Raw genomic sequence first — 18,014 nt, forward strand, 5'->3', positions numbered from 1 at the left:
AACCTTGGCGTATCAGATAACACTTTGACCAACTGACCTACCCAGTCAGGCCTTATATCCAGTTTCTCCCCCTCCTTCTGGGGGTTAATTGTTGTCTCCTGCACGAGTATAGTTGGGCAATGCTTGGGGCACAAACCTTTCCCTGATTCACAGTAAATATAACGTGGAGTTTTATAATGAACCGTTATGAGGGTTGGTGTAGTTTCCCTCTTTTAAGAGGCTAAATGCTGGCAGTGGCAGAGCTGTTTCTCTCTCACAGATGCTTTCCAGCCCTGACCAGTGATTTCAAAGATATCATGCCTCTTTTGCCAGTTCTGCCATCTACCCAGGGATAAGAAAATTCCAAAAGCCCTTCAGTCTGGTTGTTCCTAACAAGCAGCCATTGCTTTTCCTTCTCGGGGTCTGTAAGGCCCTCACCACAGAGACGCCCCCTCCTGTGGCTGCGCCAGCACCTGCAGATGCAGGTTTCTCTCTTGGTGTCCTCATCTCTACTGCCCTTGGAAGCCCTGAGCCCTTCTTCACAGACAATGAGTCTGCATTTTTAAAAAATATATTTTATTGATTTTTCACAGAGAGGAAGGGAGAGAGATAGAGAGCTAGAAACATCGATGAGAGAGAAACATCGACCAGCTGCCTCTTGCACACCCCCTACTGGGGATGTGCCCGCAACCAGAATCCAACCTGGGACCTTTCAGTCAGCAGACCGACGCTCTATCCACTGAGCCAAACCGGTTTCGGTGAGTCTGCATTTTTGTGGTTTTGTTTCTCCCTCTCACGCTTGCGCAATGTGTGAAAAAGAAACCAGAGAGAACTCTGCTGTGATATTTTACATTTCCCTCTGCTATAGACAGGAACAATAAATATTTTTAAATGCACTATTATTTAATGCCTGATCTGAAAAAAAAATTTTTTTTAAAGAAATAAAGGCCAGATGGATACAGTCTTTGGGTGGTAAATCTATGTTTCACTCCCTTTAAAAAATTTTCCCCAATATTTCAAAAAAATGAAATAGTAACAGCATAGGGTTACCAATGAAAGAAAACACAAGAAAAGAAGAAGTAGGTAAACCAGGCGACTGATCCCGCACCTCTAGCCCCAAACCAGGCTGGAGGCGTTGGGGGGAGAGAACTGCAGCCGTGGGCAGCTGGGGCTTCCGGGCAGGGCGAGAGGAGGAGGGGATTGCACCGGAAAATCCCTCCCTGGAGGAGGCGAGTACCGCCCCCCACTAATGCGAAACCAATAAACACACCCCGCAGGTACCCTCCAAAGATCGCCGAGGGGGCTGAACTTGCAGAAGTGGGGCTCCGGGTCCACAGAGCGAACCCCCTGGGCTGTCCTCTGCCTGCTGTGCCCGCCCCAGGAAGTGTCCCCGATCTCAGGTGATTTGAGGACCTGGCCCTGCAGGGTCAAGGCCAAGGCTCTGGACTTGGGGCGCCCCATCGCTTTCTCTGGAGGGAGGCGCGCTGCAGAGGAGGAACCTTGACGGTAAGGAGTCCCCGCGCCCCTTGGTGCAGGTCCCCCCAAAACTCGGTTCCCCTCCCCAGGTTCGCGCAGGTGCGGACCCTGCGGTGGGGTGAAGGCGGGGTGCAGCCCTGGGCCTGGGGCCCATCCCGGGAGCCCCTCTCCGGCCGGGAGCCTGGGTTTGTGGGCCCTGGCAGTGTTTCCCAAAGTGTGGTACGCGTACCCCCAGGGGTATGGGAAAAGTTGGGTGGGGGTACGCGTTGCACCGGAGTTTGGTGGGGACATGCACTGCACCGAGCTTAGCTGCGCCTAATTCTACGTTCTCATGCGGGCGAGGGGTACTCAGCGTTACGAAAATTATAGAAGGTGTACACATATGTCAAAAGTTTGGAAAACACCAAGTTGACCAGACGTCCCGCTTTTGGCGGGACAGTCCCAATTCTTCATAATTTGTTCCGCGTCCCGCGTCGGTTTTAAAAAAAAGTCCCGGTTTTTGGAAAGAATGCAGACAAGCTAGGGAACGGCGGGAGAACGGGAAGGGAATATACGGTTTTTCGGCGGCCATGTGGCTATTTAGCCAGGATATGAGTTTTACGTTGTTTTTGTTAATGTTACAATGTTAAACTTTAATAATAACAAATCATTGCGGAGAACTGCTTATCCAAGTTCCCATGGTTGATCAGCTGTTAGAATTGTGGAATACGCGCTGTCCTTACCAGGAACCAAATGCTGCGACTGAACGCGGGTGTTTTTGTTTTTTTTCCCTACGGTAAATAAAGTGTGGACACCAGAAAAATCACAATTAAGTGAGGCTTTGAAAGCCATTTTGTGTGTGAAATATAATTTAACAAATCCTGGTGAAAAATGTCATGACCTTTTAAACAACGACAGCAATCTATTAAAAATAAAATCACTCCAATGAGAAACATGCCAAAGAATAAAATAATACTATACATAATTTTTAAAATTTATTATATTTGTAAATCTTTTGTAAAAATTGATTTGAGAGACAGAGAGGAAAGAGAGACGTTGACTTGTTCCGCTCAGTTCTGCTTTCACCTATTGATTCTCCTCCCACCACTCATCCCCATGGGCGGGTTCTCGTGTGTGCCCTGATTGGGTGGGGGGGATGGAACCCGAAACCTTGGGGTAAAAAGAAGCTCTAACCAAGCGGCTCTGGTCCGCTTTTGCACATGACTGTCTAGGAGTCAGAAAGGAGTCCTCGGGGCTGGTGTGAAGGGAAGGGATGCTGGACGGCGGGACCTCTGCTTGGCTCCTGCGGGTTCTTCTGCACCCGTCCTGACCTCAGAGCCAAGTCTCTAGGAGGAAATGGGTGCGGTGGCTAAGGGGGGAAGAGGCGAAGCTTCGCCTGCCCTGGTTGGGAAAGAGAAACTAATCCTATCACAGATATACTCCTAGCAGAGCGCGTGGAAGCGTGGAACAGAATTTGAAATCTCGGAGGGAAGGCAGGGGAGAGTGGGTGGGTGGAGGACTTTGTATGCATATATGCATGGCCCGTGGACACAGACATTGGGGCCGGAGGGGGCGCAGGAGAGGGCTGGAGGAGGTTAATGGGGGGGGGGGGGGGGGGGAGAGAAATAAAGTAAAAAATTCTTCAACAATAAGGAATTATTTTAAAACACACACACAAAAGCCAACAACAAAAATCAGCCTTCCTGAGCCTTCCCCTTTTTAAACTATAAAGCGTTCCTTTGCCACCACAAGTGACCATGGCTCTTTTCCTAAGTACAGTGAGATGAATTAATACCCTCTGCATGGTCTCCTTCATTTATTTCCACAGGGTTTAGGTTTTACATGTTGGTCTAAGACATCTTTGAGTACTTTTGTAAATGGTGTGAACTATGAATTGAAGTTCATTTCTTTTGTAGGTGGGTATCCAACTGTTCTAGTGCTACTTGTTGAAAACATTATATTTTCCCCACTTTGCACCTTCATTGTTTATATATATATGATGCCATATTTTATTTCATGGACAAATTTTTTCATCTTTATACCAATTCTATACTACCTTGGTTACTGTGATTCTATAAAAAGGCTTGAAATCAGTGAATGCCAGTACTCTAATTTTAAGAGAGATTTAAGTTTAAGAAGTATATATTTATAAATGAGGCTTGCAGCCTGCCGACCTGCGAGTTTGACATGCTTCTTCTACATCCTCCCCAACTCTTGTTGTTGTTGTTTTTTTTTAACTACTACTACTATTATTACTACTATCCAAGTAGATGTGGAGTGATGTCTCATTATTCTTTTTTTTATAATATATTTTATTGATTTTGTACAGAGAGGAAGAGAGAGGGATAGAGAGTTAGAAACATCAATGAGAGAGAGTCATCGATCAGCTGCCTCCTGCACACCCCCTACTGGGGATGTGCCCGCAACCAAGGTACATGCCCTTGACTGGAATCGAACCCGGGGACCCTTTAGTCCCCAAGCCAACGCTCTATCCATTGAGCCAAACCGGTTTCGGCTCATTATTCTTTTTAAAAAATATATTTTTATTGGTTTTAGAGAGAGAGGAAGGAAGAGGGAGAGAGAGAGAGGAACATTGATGTTTCTCTCTCATCATCAACCTCAATCAGCTGCCTGCACACTCCCTCCTGGGGATCAAGCTCACAACCCGGGGATGTGCCCTGACTGGGAATCGAACCCGTGACCGAGAACCAAGAATAACATTAAATAGCGAAGATATTTTGACCATGAAATCTTTTCCGTTGCATTGCAGCTCTTATCTGTGTGTATTTATTTTTGCAGTGCTTCCTGCTTTCTGCAGGTGTCTTGAGAAATGTCATTTACAGAACTTGGCAGAAACATAAAAATAGCCGCTTGATCATTTCTGTGGTGGCAACGGGCTCCCAGCGGACTTAGTTCCTCAACCTGTTGTATATCCTTCATGTATGAGTCTGGCCTCAAGCTCAGTGGAAAGAAATTATGTCATCCTCTTTAAAAGAGTGTCAATTTTCTACTGCCCCTATTTGTATCCTATTCTAATGGTTGTGCCTTCCTGTTTTTTAGGAGAACATTTCGGGGGTAAGAATAGGAAAAGGGCCAAGAAGATGAGTCTCAAGACTGATTTGGAAACGAACTTTGCTGAGTGTGTTTTAAACGCAGGAAAAGTCATCCTCGGGGAGAAGCAAAGGAGTGAGATGGACCCGGACCTGCAGAAAGAACAGAATCAAAGCATCTTGCATGCCATATGTGCGCTGCTGAATTCTGGTGGAGGAGTGATCAAGATTGAGATTGCGAACGAGGACTACGATTACAGAATCCACGGAGTAGGGTTGGAATTGCCTGCAATGTTCAAAGGCTATCTGGACGAGCTCCAACAGGAAGACCAAAACCTCCTTTTTATTTTTGTGAAATCATGGAATGCAAAGGCCTCTGGGGTACGGCTTGCCACTTTGTCCTCCAATTTGTACCAGAGACATAAAACATCTACGAATAAGATGACATCTGAGGAAGCACTGGCGTTTCTCAGAGAGAAGACTCAGACATTTAGGAATACTTTCAGTTTAAGCCCAAAGAACATTCAGGATGGTGTACAAAGCGAAGAAGACATAAAGGCCTCCGCTGCTGCTTTATTTGATCGAAATCACCTCCAGTACTTGGAAACACTCAGTTTCACTCAGTCCACTCACGTTGAGTTTAAAATGTTCTCCGAAGAGGAATTGCAACATTTTGAGAAGGAACTTTCCAGATGTGTGTCTGCATTTGCAAACACCGAAGGAGGGTACATATTTTGGGGGGTGCATAAAGAGACACGGCAAGTTATCGGATGTGAAGAAGAGAAAATAGATCCCACCACCATGAGGGACTCCATCGGTAGCTGGATTAGAAAGTTACCCGTCCATCATTTCTGTACCCAGAGGTGTGAGATAAAATATGCCATCAAGTTCTTTGAAGTGAAAAACCAAGGGGCCCTCCGTGGATATGTCTGTGCCGTCAAAGTGGAGCAATTCTGCTGTGCAGTGTTTGCCGAAGAGCCCAGTGCCTGGCAAGTGAAGGACAACTGGGTGATACGGCTGGCCCCAAAGGAATGGGCAACTTGGATGATAGAAACCGACCCAGGTCAGGAAGCAGAATCCACATAAAGTGTAATGTTAGGTGGGGGGCTTGGAGGCAGGGAAGGGAGGTATTGCTTTTTCTGATCATAAACTCACATTTATAATTATTCAGGAAATTCCTTTTCACGTGTCCTCTTTAATTTATTGCCACTTCCTCCCCACGATGGCCCGTTCCCTGGATTAAATGTTCTCCCTTTCTTACTGTCCCACTTCTGTTTTTGAGCTAAAAGATGACCACACTGCCCTGGCCCCTGTGGTTCAGTTAGTTGGAACATTGTTCTGTACACTGAAGTTTGCAAGTTCGATTCCCCATCAGGGCACATACCCAGGTTGTGGGTTTGATTCCCTTGTGGAAGGCAACGATCAATGTTTCACTCTCACATCAATGTTTCTCTCTCTCCTTCTGCCTCTCTCCCTCTCCCTCCTTCTGCCTCTCTCCCTCTCCCTCCTTTTCTCTCTCTCCCTCTACCTCCTTCTCTCTCTCTCTCTCATTCTGCCTCTCTCTCTCTCTCTCTCTCTCTCTCTCTCTCTCTCTCTCTCTCTCTCTCTCTCACCAATCAAAAGCATGTCCTTGAGTAAGGATTAAAGAAAATTAAAAGATGACCATACCATGGCTGTCCTCCTTTTCTACTTTTCCTTTTTGAGAGCCAACATGTGACACTCACTAGTCCCTTTGCCACCCCCAAATATCAGTAGGTTTTTCTGAGCTGACTTGGGATGTAAATCAAATATCTGTGGGCCAAGACTTTGAGTTCTAAGACTAAGTGAAAGGTTGTGCAACACAGTGCAACTCTAAGTTGGGGTTCAGCCTTTTTGCATATTAAACCCTTGGTTCTTGTTTCCTAAGATCTTTCCAGAAATTCTGACATGGTCCTTCAGCTGAGTGTGTCATCCGCCACACCCAAGAGCAGGAGTGTGTGCACTCATAAGAATTTGGAATTTCTGAGAGAACAGCAAAAACGCTACTTTCCAGGTAATTCATTATCGGTGGTTGCTTAGGAACAGGTGGGTTGTGCATCCACATGGAAAAAAACAGAATTGGACTCTTGTTTTAAGTTATAGAAAAGAAAAAAAAAATCAAGTCCAGAAGGTTTGGGGGAATAAATGTCAGAAACAAACCTTTCAAACTCTTATTAGAAAATATATGTGAATAATTTAGTGTTGTTCAGATAAGAAAGAGTTTCTTTAACCAGACACAAAAGAATTAAACTTAAACAAAAAGACTGATAAATTTTGCTATTTTAAAATTAAGAACTTATGCTCCTCAAAAGAGTGAAAAGATTTAACTACAATCTTGAAAGACATGTACAATCCATGTAGTTGACAAAGAATTTGTATCAATAATATATAAAGAATTTACATAATCTTGCCAAAACCGGTTTGGCTCAGTGAATAGAGCATCTGCCTGAGGACTGAGGGGTCCCGGGTTCAATTCCAGTGAAGGGCACATGCTTTGGTTGCTGGCACATCCCCGGTGGGAGGTGTGCAGGAGGCAGCTGGTTGATGTTTCTCTCTCATCGATGTTTCTGGCTCTCTATTAAAAAAAAATCAATAAAATATATATTTTTAAAATAATTTACATAGTTTTTCAAAAGAACAAATAGAAAAATGGGAAATGGTTATAAAGATGACTTTCTGAGAAAAGAAGACACATGACCAATACAGTTATGAAGAAACTAGAGGCCCATTGCAAGAAGACTCCTGCAATAGGGCTTCCTGCCGCGGTCTCCGCCACCCCGCCTGCTTGCTTCTCCGCAGCCTCCCTCCCCTCTGCAGCACTTGGCTTCTTTCTACACTGTCTTCAGTCTTCGCTCTGTGCCTGGATACACAAATTAACTGCCATCTTGGGTGGGTTAATTTGCATACTTGCCCTGATTGGCTGGTTGGCATGGCTTGTGGGTATTGCGAAGGTATGGTCAATTTGCATGTTTCTCTTTTATTAGATAGGATGCTCACCACATAACAGGCATTGGAGAAGTTGTAGCTAATCAGGATCTTTTTTTAATATTGCTGCTGGGAATTTAAATTGGCCAAATCCCTTTGGGAAACAAACTTGATATTACCTTGTATAATTGGTTATTTACATACTCTAGCAATTCTTTCTAGTTTCTAAAGAAAAATGTGGGCATACACATCAGTAAATACATATAATTGGATATTTACCAATATCTCATAGTGTTCATAAGTTCACTGTTTGCAATTGCACCAACTAGGAAACAACCAAATTATCTATTATCACAATAATTCATAAATATACTGTAATATATTCACATAACAGAATATTATCATTCAGTAGTAAAATAAATATACTACAGCTATATGCAAGCATAGGGCTAAATCTGAGTAATGTATATGTACATCTTGTCATGAGTTAACTCACAGATTTACCCAATTCTTTTATTGATTATACTAGAGGCCCGGTGCACAAAAATTTGTGCACTCTGGGGATCCCTCAGCCTGGCCTGTGCCCTCTCGCAGTCCAGGACTCCTCAGGGGATTTTCACCTGCTGGCTTAGGCCCACTCCCTGGGGGATTGGACCTAAGTTGACAGTCAGACATCTCTCTGGCAGCCCGGCAGGTGAACATCCCCCATTGGGCCCACTCACCCCCATTTTTAGTGCTTCCTTGGAGATGGGAGAGAATACCACCACTGGCCAGCCATGAGCCAGCTTCTGGCTGAGCAGAGTGCCCCGTGTGGAAGCACACTGACCATCAAGGGCAGATCCTGCACTAAGCATCTGCCCCCTGATGGTTGGTGACATCATAGTGACCAGTTGTTCCCAGTCGTTCTGCAGTTAAGATCAATTTGCATATTATCCTTTTATTATATAAGAAAATATCTTGCCGAAGCTGGTTTGGCTCAGTGCTAGAGCGTTGGTCTGCGGACTGAAAGGTCCCGGGTTCGATTCCAGTCAAGGGCATGTTCCTTGGTTGCGGGCACATCCCCGGTGGGGGGTGTGCAGGAGGCAGCTGGTCGATGTTTCTCTCTCATCGACATTTCTAGCTCTCTATCGCTCTCCCTTTCTCTCTGTTAAAAATCAATAAAAAAAAAAAAGAAAATAAAAAAAAGAAAGAAAATATCTTATAATATTCCTCAACAGCTCTAGCTGTTTTTATTGTGGAATATACTATATATACACAGAAATTACATAAAACAGCCTTATTACTTAAAAATTTAATCCCTGGTTGAAGCACATACAAGAATCAACCAATGAATGCATAAATAAGTGAAACAGCAAGTCTCTCATCAATAAAAAAATTCTCTTTGAGAATAAAAGATATTAAAGTACACTTATAATTAATGAAATATGGTATGCCTCTTAATAGTTTCAAAGTTTTATTCATATTGTTACCATATATGTTAAATTTTATTTCTAGAATGAGATCTTTATACGAAAATAATTTCTGATTGTGAATTGCTGGCATGTAGGAAAGCTCATAGTTTTAGATTATGCCATTTCCAAACATTTTACATAATACTTTTATTAATGCAAAAGCAAAAGTAATTTTGAACTTTTTTATATTTATATACACTATTTCTTTTACTTATTTCAATTCATTGGCCAATAATTCCAGAATAATATTAAATGGAAGTAGTAATAGGAAGTGCCTTTAGTTTCGTTCACTTTTGTAGAAAACTAGAGGCCCGGTGCATGAAATTTGTGCACTTGCGGGGGAGATCCTTCAGGCAGGTCTGTGCCCTCTCGCAGTCCAGGAATCCTTGGGGGATGTCTGATTGACTTGGGTAGCGGGCCTAAGCTGGCAGATATCCTTAGTGCTGCAGTGAGATTGAAAGAGGCTCCTGACACTGCTGCTGTACTTGCCAGCTGTGAGCCCAGCTCAGGGCTTCTTGCTGAGTGGCGCTCCCCCTGTGTTGAGCGTTTGCCCCCTGGTGGTCAGTTCATGTCGTAATGACTGGTCATTCCAGCGTTCAGTCATTTTGCATATTAGCCTTTTATCACATAGGATAACACTAGTAATTCTGAGTCCAGACAAATTTTACTGGTGTGTCCAATGGCTTGCTGGATAGCTTGATGTTCAACAGGTATCCCAAGCTGAGCATTTCCAAAATCAATCTCCCACTCTAACAATCTTCTATTTCCTCTCTATACTCCTCATATTATTCTGTATTAAGTATTCTTTTCAAATTATCTCTATCAATTAGAGAATCCATCCTCCACCCAGCCAAGCACTGAAATCTGGATTCATCCTTGTCTCTTCCCCATGTGTGTGTGTGTGTGTGTGTGTGTGTGTGTGTGTGTTTCTGAGAAGAGGATTCATAGTTTTGGTTAGATTCCAAATTTGGGCTCCTGACCCCAAAAGGTTTTATATACATATAGGAAAAGCCAAACTTTTTTTTTAAAAAGCACTTTAAATAATTAATTTGTTTGTTTGTTTGTTTGTTTTATATTTTTATTGATTTTACACAGAGAGGAAGGGAGAGAGATAGAGAGCCAGAAATGTCGATGAGAGAGAAACATCGACCAGCTGCCTCTTGCACACCCCTCACTGGGGATGTGCCCGCAACCAAGGTACTTGCCCTTGACCGGAATTGAACCCGGGACCTTTCAGTCCACAGGCCGATGCTCTAGCCACCACTGAGCCAAACCGGTTTCAGCTAAATAATTTTTTAAAAATACAAATGTGAAATCGATCTTTCTTTGTAAACAGATTAAGGGTTTTAAAATATGTATAATTTGTGTGCCCACCACAGTCAAGATACAGAACAATTCAATCACAAAAAAAAAAAATGGCTCCTGCCCTGGCCAGTGTTAGGATGTTGGGCTGGTGCACTGAAGGGTCATGGGTTTGATTTCCAATCAAGGGCAAGTTTGGGTTACAGGTATGATTCTGGACCTGTTCGCATGTGAAAAGGCAACCAATTCATGTGTGTCTATCACACCAATGTTTCTCTTCTCTTCCTCTCTGTCCTTCCCTTCCACTCTTTCTAAAAAAAAAATCAATGGAAAAAATCTCCTCAGGTGAGGATTAACAACAACAACAAAAAGGCTCCTTCATGTTGCCCATTTGTAGTCAAAATTTCCTCTAACCCCTAACTCCCTGCAGCCATTGATCTGTTCTTCATTTCTTTTTTTTTTTTTTAATATATTTTATTGATTTTGTATAGAGAGGAAGGGAGAGAGATAGTTAGAAACATCGATGAAAGAGAGTCATCGATCAGCTGCCTCTTGCACACCCCCTACTGGGGATATGCCCGCAACCAAGGTACATGCCCTCGACCGAAATCGAACCCGGGACCCTTCAGTCCCCAAGCCGACGCTCTATCCATTGAGCCAAACTGGTTTCATCTGTTCTTAATTTCTATAGTTTTGCCTTTCACAGGGTGCCATGTAGATGAAGTTAATATTGTATATAACATTTGCTAGGTCCCCCTCTCCCCCAGCTTTGTGGAGTTATAACAGGTAACACAATGTATAAGGTGTGCGGCATAATGCTTTCATACACCTATATATTGTGAAATGACCACCACAATAAGATTAATTAACCATTTGTGTGTGTGTGCGTGTGTGTGTATGTGTGTGTGTGTGTTGAAAATATCTAAGATCTGTCTTAACTGTATTATATAATAATACAGTATTATTAACTATAGTGAGCACTGCCAGGTATTAAAATGGCACTATAGCTGAAACTGGTTTGGCTCAGTGGAGAGAGTGTTGGCCTGTGGACTGAAAGGTCCTGGGTTCTATTCCGGTCAAGGGCATGTACCTTGATTGCGGGCACATCCCCAGTAGAGGGTGTGCAAGAGGCAGCCGATTGATGATTCTCTCTCATCGATGTTTCTAACTTTCTATCCCTCTCCCTTTCTTTCTGTAAAAAAATCAATAAAATATTTAAAAACAAACAAACAAACAAACAAACAAACAAATAAATAAATAAAATAGCACTATAATGCCTTCCTCCTCATCTCCACCTTTTTGCTTTTCACTCTAGACATCAGCAACACGATCTGCTTGGAGTTGCCTGAACGGCCCTTGCTGTTTCTCGCCTCCATGCTTTACTCATATACCCTTTTCCCATCTCTCTATTCTCCCTTCCTTCACCTGGCTAACTTCAATCGTCCTGTAAGGGGTCACCTTCTTCATCTTCTCTTCTCTTCTACGCTGCACCCCTCCGTGGTGTTCACATAATGCTTTCCCATTAATTTACTACTTTGTGTGACTATCACTGTTTCTGTTTATGCCCGTTGCTTGTCAGTTCCCTCGGACTGGAATTGTTTGAGCTTGTGTTAACTAATGCAAACCTAGTCCTAACACATGGTAGACCCAAGTGTGGACTGAATCTGTTACATAGAATGATGAAGACTAGCTTGTCTGCGAACTCTCTCATTTACTCCAATTCCTTCCTTGTCTAGTATCATCGGAGAACGTGGAATATGTTCCACAAAAACTCTACATGGAGCTCTTCTTAGAAAATGGAGGACTCAAACGCTTAATAAATAAGGAAATGCAGGGTGTCTCTCAAGGACTGTTGATTTTTTCTCGAAGCTGGGCTGTGGATGTGGGCTTGCAAGAGAAGCAGGAAGTCATCTGTGACGTTCTTCTACTTTCCCAAGAAAAAATCCCGGTCCTCTACACCATCCTCAGAAAGGACGATGGCTGCTGGAAGGACTATACGATGAGAGTCGCCCGTACCTTAAAGCAGAAGTTGGTGAACACCGGTGGCTACACTGGAAAATTGTGCCTTCTTCCCAAGGCCTTCCTGCTGAATCCTGACACAACAGCAAAAGCCCTTAATGGTTCAAAACTGCCAAGCTACCCTGTGTCCTACTGCAGGATGACCACGGAGGACATGGAAGTTCTGTTGCAGTCCCTACTGATAGTGTTGGGTGGGTTCAGATCTTTGTTAAGTGAGGAGCTGGGCTGTGAGGTTTTGAACCTACTCACCGACAAACAATATGAGTTGCTTTCAATGAACCTCTGCAAGACCAGGTTGCTATTTGTGCATGGCCTACCTGGATCAGGGAAGACCATCTTGGCCTTTAGGATAATGGAAAAGATTAGGAATGTGTTTCACTGTCAACCAGGTGGCATCCTTTACATCTGCGAGAACCAGCCTCTGAAAGAATTCGTGAGGTATGTAGCCTGACGGCATTCATTTTCATTTCTTAAGTACGTTCAGCCGGTGTGGCTTTGAGTTTACATGCTAAGATTCATATTGTTATTTACTATGTCAAGATGAGTTTAAGATAAGGTAACCAGGGTCCCGCTTTTGGCGGGACGCGGGACAAATTGTTAAAAAGCGGGACGTCTGGTCACCTTAGTTTAAGAGTAAAATTGACTTCCTTTTCTTGATTGGGGACACTTAACTGTGTTTCTTACATTTTCAGCCGCAAAAACATCTGTCAGGCAGTGACCCGAAAAGCCTTCATGATAACAAATTCAAACTTTGAAAACATTCAACACATCATCATCGACGAAGCTCAGAATTTCCGCACTGAAGATGGGGACTGGTATGAGAAGGCAAAAGCCATCACTCGGAGAGGAAAGGGTGGCCCCGGAATTCTCTGGGTCTTTCTGGACTACTTTCAGACCAGTCACACGGAACACTCTGGCCTCCCCGACCTTCAAGACCAGTACCCAAGAGAAGAGCTCAGCAGAGTGGTCCGCAATGCAGACCCAATAGCCAAGTACCTGCAAGAAATAATGCAAAAAGTCAAAGAATATCCACCACCTAACATCTCCTCCGAGTCCCTGAATATATTCAGGGAAGCTGAATGGTCTCGCGGTGTTCCAGGCTACTTAGAGATTAGCGAGCACAAGGACATGGAGCAGTTGGTAGATTATATAGCAGAAAAATGCCATTCACTTGTGAAGGCGGGGTATTCCTGCCAGGATATTGCTGTGATTTGCAGCATAGCAAGTGATGTACACAAATATACAGGTAAGCTTCGAAGAGCACTGAGGAAGAGAAAAAGGTCTCAGTCCAATGAGGAATCTGATCTGTTAGTAGTAGAAAGTGCATCAGCGATCATGGGCAATCACATTGTATTGGACAGTGTCCGTCGATTTTCAGGCCTGGAAAGGAACATTGTGTTTGGGATCAATCCAATGACAGCTCAGCCAGCTGTTTTCCACAATCTTCTGCTCTCTTTGGCTTCTAGGGCAAAGAAACAGCTGTATATTCTGAAGTTTTCCAACTGAAGCGAAGATCCTAATCTAAGTAGCCCTCATTTCTGGTTAAGTGTGAAACTATGTGATTTAAACATTAATCATCAAATATTTAATGAAGACTCACTGTGAGCTAAGTACTGGGGATTGGGGAATGGTTAGCAAATAAGACAGGTTAGATTCACAGAGAGCAAACCAATTCAAGAAATTTCAATGGTAGTAAAGGACACCAGACTAGTAATTGGAGGGACCTGAGATGCAGACATTGTGTGTGTGTGTGTGTGTGTGTGTGTGTGTGTGTGTGTAGGTAGGCAGGTAGATAGGAAGAGGGGTTGGTTATTTAGGGTGGTCTGAGAAGTGCTCAGTGAGGGAAGTCATGAGAAAATCTCTGAGCTGTACGTGCCAGGCAGACTCAGATATTTTCATTATTATTATTTCTTAAATATATTTTATTGATTTTTTACAGAGAGGAAGGGAGAGGGATAAAGAATTAGAAACATTGATGAGAGAGAAACATCAATCAGCTGCCTCCTGCACACCTCCTACTGGAGATGTGCCCACAACCAAAGTACATACCCTTGACCAGAATCAAAACTGGGACCCTTCAGTCCACAGGCCAACGCTCTATCCACTGAGCCAAACTGGCTAGGGCTATTTTCATTATTTTTAACACAGCCCTGGGACAGAAATGCTTGACTATGACATTCTGGGAGGGTATGAGGAATGGAAACAGGTAGTATGTCTGGGCTCTTATTGGCCAGGAATGATTGTAGCATGTTTCGAAATGTATGACGAGAAGGCACAAATTACATTTGGTGTTGTTCTTTCTATTGATTTTTAGAGAGAGTGGAAGGGAGGAAGAGGGAGAGAAAGAGAGAAACATCGATGTGAGAGACACATCAATTGTTTGTCTCCAGCACTAGCCCCCACCCAGGGGCCTGGGATTGAAGCTGCAAACAAGGTGTGTGTCCTTGACCGGGAATTGAACCTGAGACCCTTTGCTGTGTGGGCCAACGCACTAATCACTGAGCAAGGCAGCCAAGGTGCAAATTATAATTTTTTAAACACCATATACACTACTTCATTATATTCCTTTTAATGGTGTTAGTATTTTTGTAACACAATTTAAAAAAATTATGTGTGCTTTTCTCTTGAAATCTCAGGGTCTTTTTTTTGTTGTTGTTTTTTGTTAAATATATTTTTACAGAGAGAACGGAGAAGGATAGAGAGTTGGAAACATCGATGAAAGAGAGAAACATCGATCAGCTGCCTCCTGCACACTCCCCACTGCGGATGTGCCTGCAACCAAGGTACATGACCTTGACCAGAATCGAACCTGGGACCCTTCAGTCCGCAGACGAATGCTTTTCCACTGAGCCAAACCAGTCAGGGCAAACCTCAGTTCTTTAGCTCTGCTTCTTAATATTGTTCCTGTGAAGAATCTTAGATTACTATTTGAAGGTAAGATTGCCACAGTTGCTCAGGGAGACATATTGTATGTGTGTGTTTTAATATTTTAATTACCTTTTTAGAGAGAAAGAAAGGGAAAAAGAAAGAGAAACATTGATGTGAGAGCAGAATATCAATAGGCTACCTCCTGCATGCTCCGCACTGGGGATTAAGCCCAAAACCCGACCATGTGCCCTGCCTGGGAATTGAACTAGCAACCTTCGGTGCACATCCAACCAACTGAGCCACATGGGCCAGCGCCATTTCTTTTTAAAAAATATATATTTTATTGATTTTTTTACAGAGAGCAAAGGAGAGGGATAGAGAGCCAGAAACATCATGAGAGAGAAACATCAATCAGCTGCCTCCTGCACACCCCCTACTAGGGATGTGCCCGCAACCAAGGTACATGCCCTTCACCGGAATTGGACCTGGGACCCCTCAGTCCACAGGCTGACGCTCCATCCACTGAGCCAAACTGGTGAGGGCCCACTGCCATTTCTTTGTGCGCTTTTGTGTGTTTTTTCTTTTTTTTAAATGAAAGAGGCCCTAAGAGGATGAATGTACTGAACTCAAGGTTACACTGTATTTTTCATTTAATTTAATGACCAACAAAATTGAAATAACAATGTACAATAAGAAATGTGAACATGAAGCTAGCATTGGTTACTTCTGGCAGCTGGTTATAATATTAAAATTTTTGAGACACACCCATTAGGAAGCATGGAATTAATTTATTGTGAGATGATGTGCAGCTAATGTGGAATAAGTTACACATCACTTAGAATATAATAGTATAGAAAGATACTTTTAAAATAAAATAAATACAAAAATTGACAATTCTTAATACAAAGCTAGATCAGTCAAGTTCACAGACTGTCTCTTTACCAATGTCTAAAAGGAATTGAAAAAAATAGTAAAACTATAGCCAAAAGTTTACCATTAAGAGAGAGGCAAAGACAGGCCCAGAGCAGCAGCTGCCAGGCTGGGAGTGGCCAGGCCTGGAGCAGCCGGGTTGGGTGCAGCCAGGCCCGGAGCAGCAGCTGCCAGGCTGTGAGCGGCCAGGCCCGGAGCAGGAGCTGCCAGGCTGTGAGCGGCCGGGCCCAGAGCAGCCGGGTCGGGTACGGCCAGGCCCGGAGCAGCAGCAGCCAAGTCCAGAGCAACTAGGTCAGGAGCGGCAGTGACCAGACCCGGAGCAGCTGGTTGTGGAATGAACCAGAGCAACAGAGGCCAGGCCTGGAGCAGCCAGGCCCGGAACAGCTCGCTCCTCACCTGCCCCTGCCCCACGGCTGCCTCTCAGACATGGCTGGAAACTTTTGTGGGAACTTGAGGGTCTGCTGAATCAAGTGATGAAGGCTTAAATCTGGATGTGTTGAATTAGTATAGTGCTGGGGTGTTGATCTGTGAGTGCCTTGGGTAGGGCCTGGATGAGGCTGGTTGACCTATTTGGAAATGTCTTTTGTGTGAAATGTATCATTGGGCATGTGGAGGTATTATTGATATGAGAAAATGCTAAGTAACTGATTTACTATCTGAAAAGGGATTTACTATCGGGGAAAGGGAGGGAGGAAGAGACTGAACATAAACTGTGCACCTATGGATGAGGACAATGGGGGATGGGGAGGGGGTGGAGGGTGGGGTGGGAACCTGGTGGAGGGGGGAAGAAATGAGGAACCTTTGTAATAATATGAACAATAAAGATTGATTAAAAAAAAAAGAGAGAGAGGCAAAGAATGGAGCTCAACCTCATGACATAAACATTCAATAAATGTGTAGTGCCAGGTTGTATAGAAGGATCCCCTGTATCTTTCACCCCTTCCTAGGCCATTTAATTTTCATGTGATTATTGCTAGATTTAGGTTTTCATCTGCTCTGCTTTGTTTGCTATTTTTCCATTTTTTTCTTTGTCCCTTCTTTCTGTTTTTTTTTTTTTCTTTCTTTTCTTCTGCATCCTTTGACTTAATTGTGCATTTTAAAATAATTACATTTTTATCTTCTTTATTGGCATATTTGTTATAATGTTTTGGTTGGTTATTGTAGTCATAGCCCTAGAGTTCATAGTATATTATCTTTTAAAAAACATTTTTAGTTCCTTTTTTTAGAGAGAGAGAAATATCTATGTGAGATGGAAACATTGATGGGCTGCCTCCTGCACTCCCCCCACTGGGGACTGAGCCACAACAGGGCAGGTGCCCTGACCATGAATCAAAAGGCCAACCTTTTGGTGCATGGCACAGCACCAACCAACAGTCACTGGCCAAGGCCACAGTGTATATCTCTGAACTTCCAAGTGGTATTATTCCACAACAATTCCAAAAAAATTATTCCATTTTTTTCTTTCCAAGCCTTTGTGCTATTGTTAAGGTATATTTTACTTCTATATATGTCATAAATACCATAATATGTTGATATTATTTTTGCTTTAAGCAGCCAATTATCTTTTTTTTTTCTTTTTCTTTTTTAATGACAACAAGCAACCTGTAGGGCCAAAGTTTTCAGCCAATTATATATATATATATTTAAATATATTTTATTGATTTTTTTACAAGAGGAAGGGAGAGAGATAGAGAGCTAGAAACGTCAGTGAGAGAGAAACATTGACCAGCTGCCTCTTGCACACCCCCTACCAGAAATGTGCCTGCAACCAATGTACATGCCCTTGCCCGGAATCGAACCTGGCACCTTTCGGTCCGCAGACCGACGCTCTACCACTAAGCCAAACCGGTTTCGGCTCAGCCAATTATCTTTTAAAGAGATTTAAATACTATGGAAAAAAAATTCTTTATACTTACCTATGCAGTACCATTTCTGGTGATTTTTATTCCTTTGTGTAAATCTAGATTTCCATTTTGCATGATTTTCCTTCTGCTCAAAGGAATTACTTTAACATTTC

The 18,014-nt window shown here is 43.2% G+C and overlaps 1 protein-coding gene across 1 annotated transcript; it reads left to right on the forward strand.

The window, feature by feature from the left end:
* The first annotated feature begins 3,820 nt into the window (after positions 1 to 3,820).
* LOC118726241 (schlafen family member 5) lies at positions 3,821 to 13,873 on the forward strand. Its single transcript, XM_036450686.2, has 5 exons — positions 3,821 to 3,865; positions 4,495 to 5,547; positions 6,391 to 6,516; positions 11,917 to 12,637; positions 12,892 to 13,873. Exons 2-5 carry the CDS (start codon positions 4,536 to 4,538, stop codon positions 13,703 to 13,705), a joined length of 2,673 nt encoding a protein of 890 aa, XP_036306579.1. The 5' UTR covers positions 3,821 to 3,865; positions 4,495 to 4,535; the 3' UTR covers positions 13,706 to 13,873.
* Positions 13,874 to 18,014: the final 4,141 nt, after the last annotated feature.

This window comes from Pipistrellus kuhlii, unplaced genomic scaffold, assembly GCF_014108245.1.
Source record: "Pipistrellus kuhlii isolate mPipKuh1 unplaced genomic scaffold, mPipKuh1.p scaffold_m20_p_22, whole genome shotgun sequence".
Taxonomy (NCBI): Eukaryota; Metazoa; Chordata; class Mammalia; order Chiroptera; family Vespertilionidae; genus Pipistrellus; species Pipistrellus kuhlii.

Bases quoted from the DNA above. Each gene is read 5' to 3' on its own strand.
- LOC118726241 (XM_036450686.2), top strand. From the start codon at position 4,536: ATGAGTCTCAAGACTGATTTGGAAACGAACTTTGCTGAGTGTGTTTTA. The intron at 5,548-6,390 runs GTCAGGAAGCAG...TTGTTTCCTAAG, and splicing joins GATGATAGAAACCGACCCAG to ATCTTTCCAGAAATTCTGAC. The intron at 12,638-12,891 runs GTATGTAGCCTG...TTACATTTTCAG, and splicing joins CCTCTGAAAGAATTCGTGAG to CCGCAAAAACATCTGTCAGG.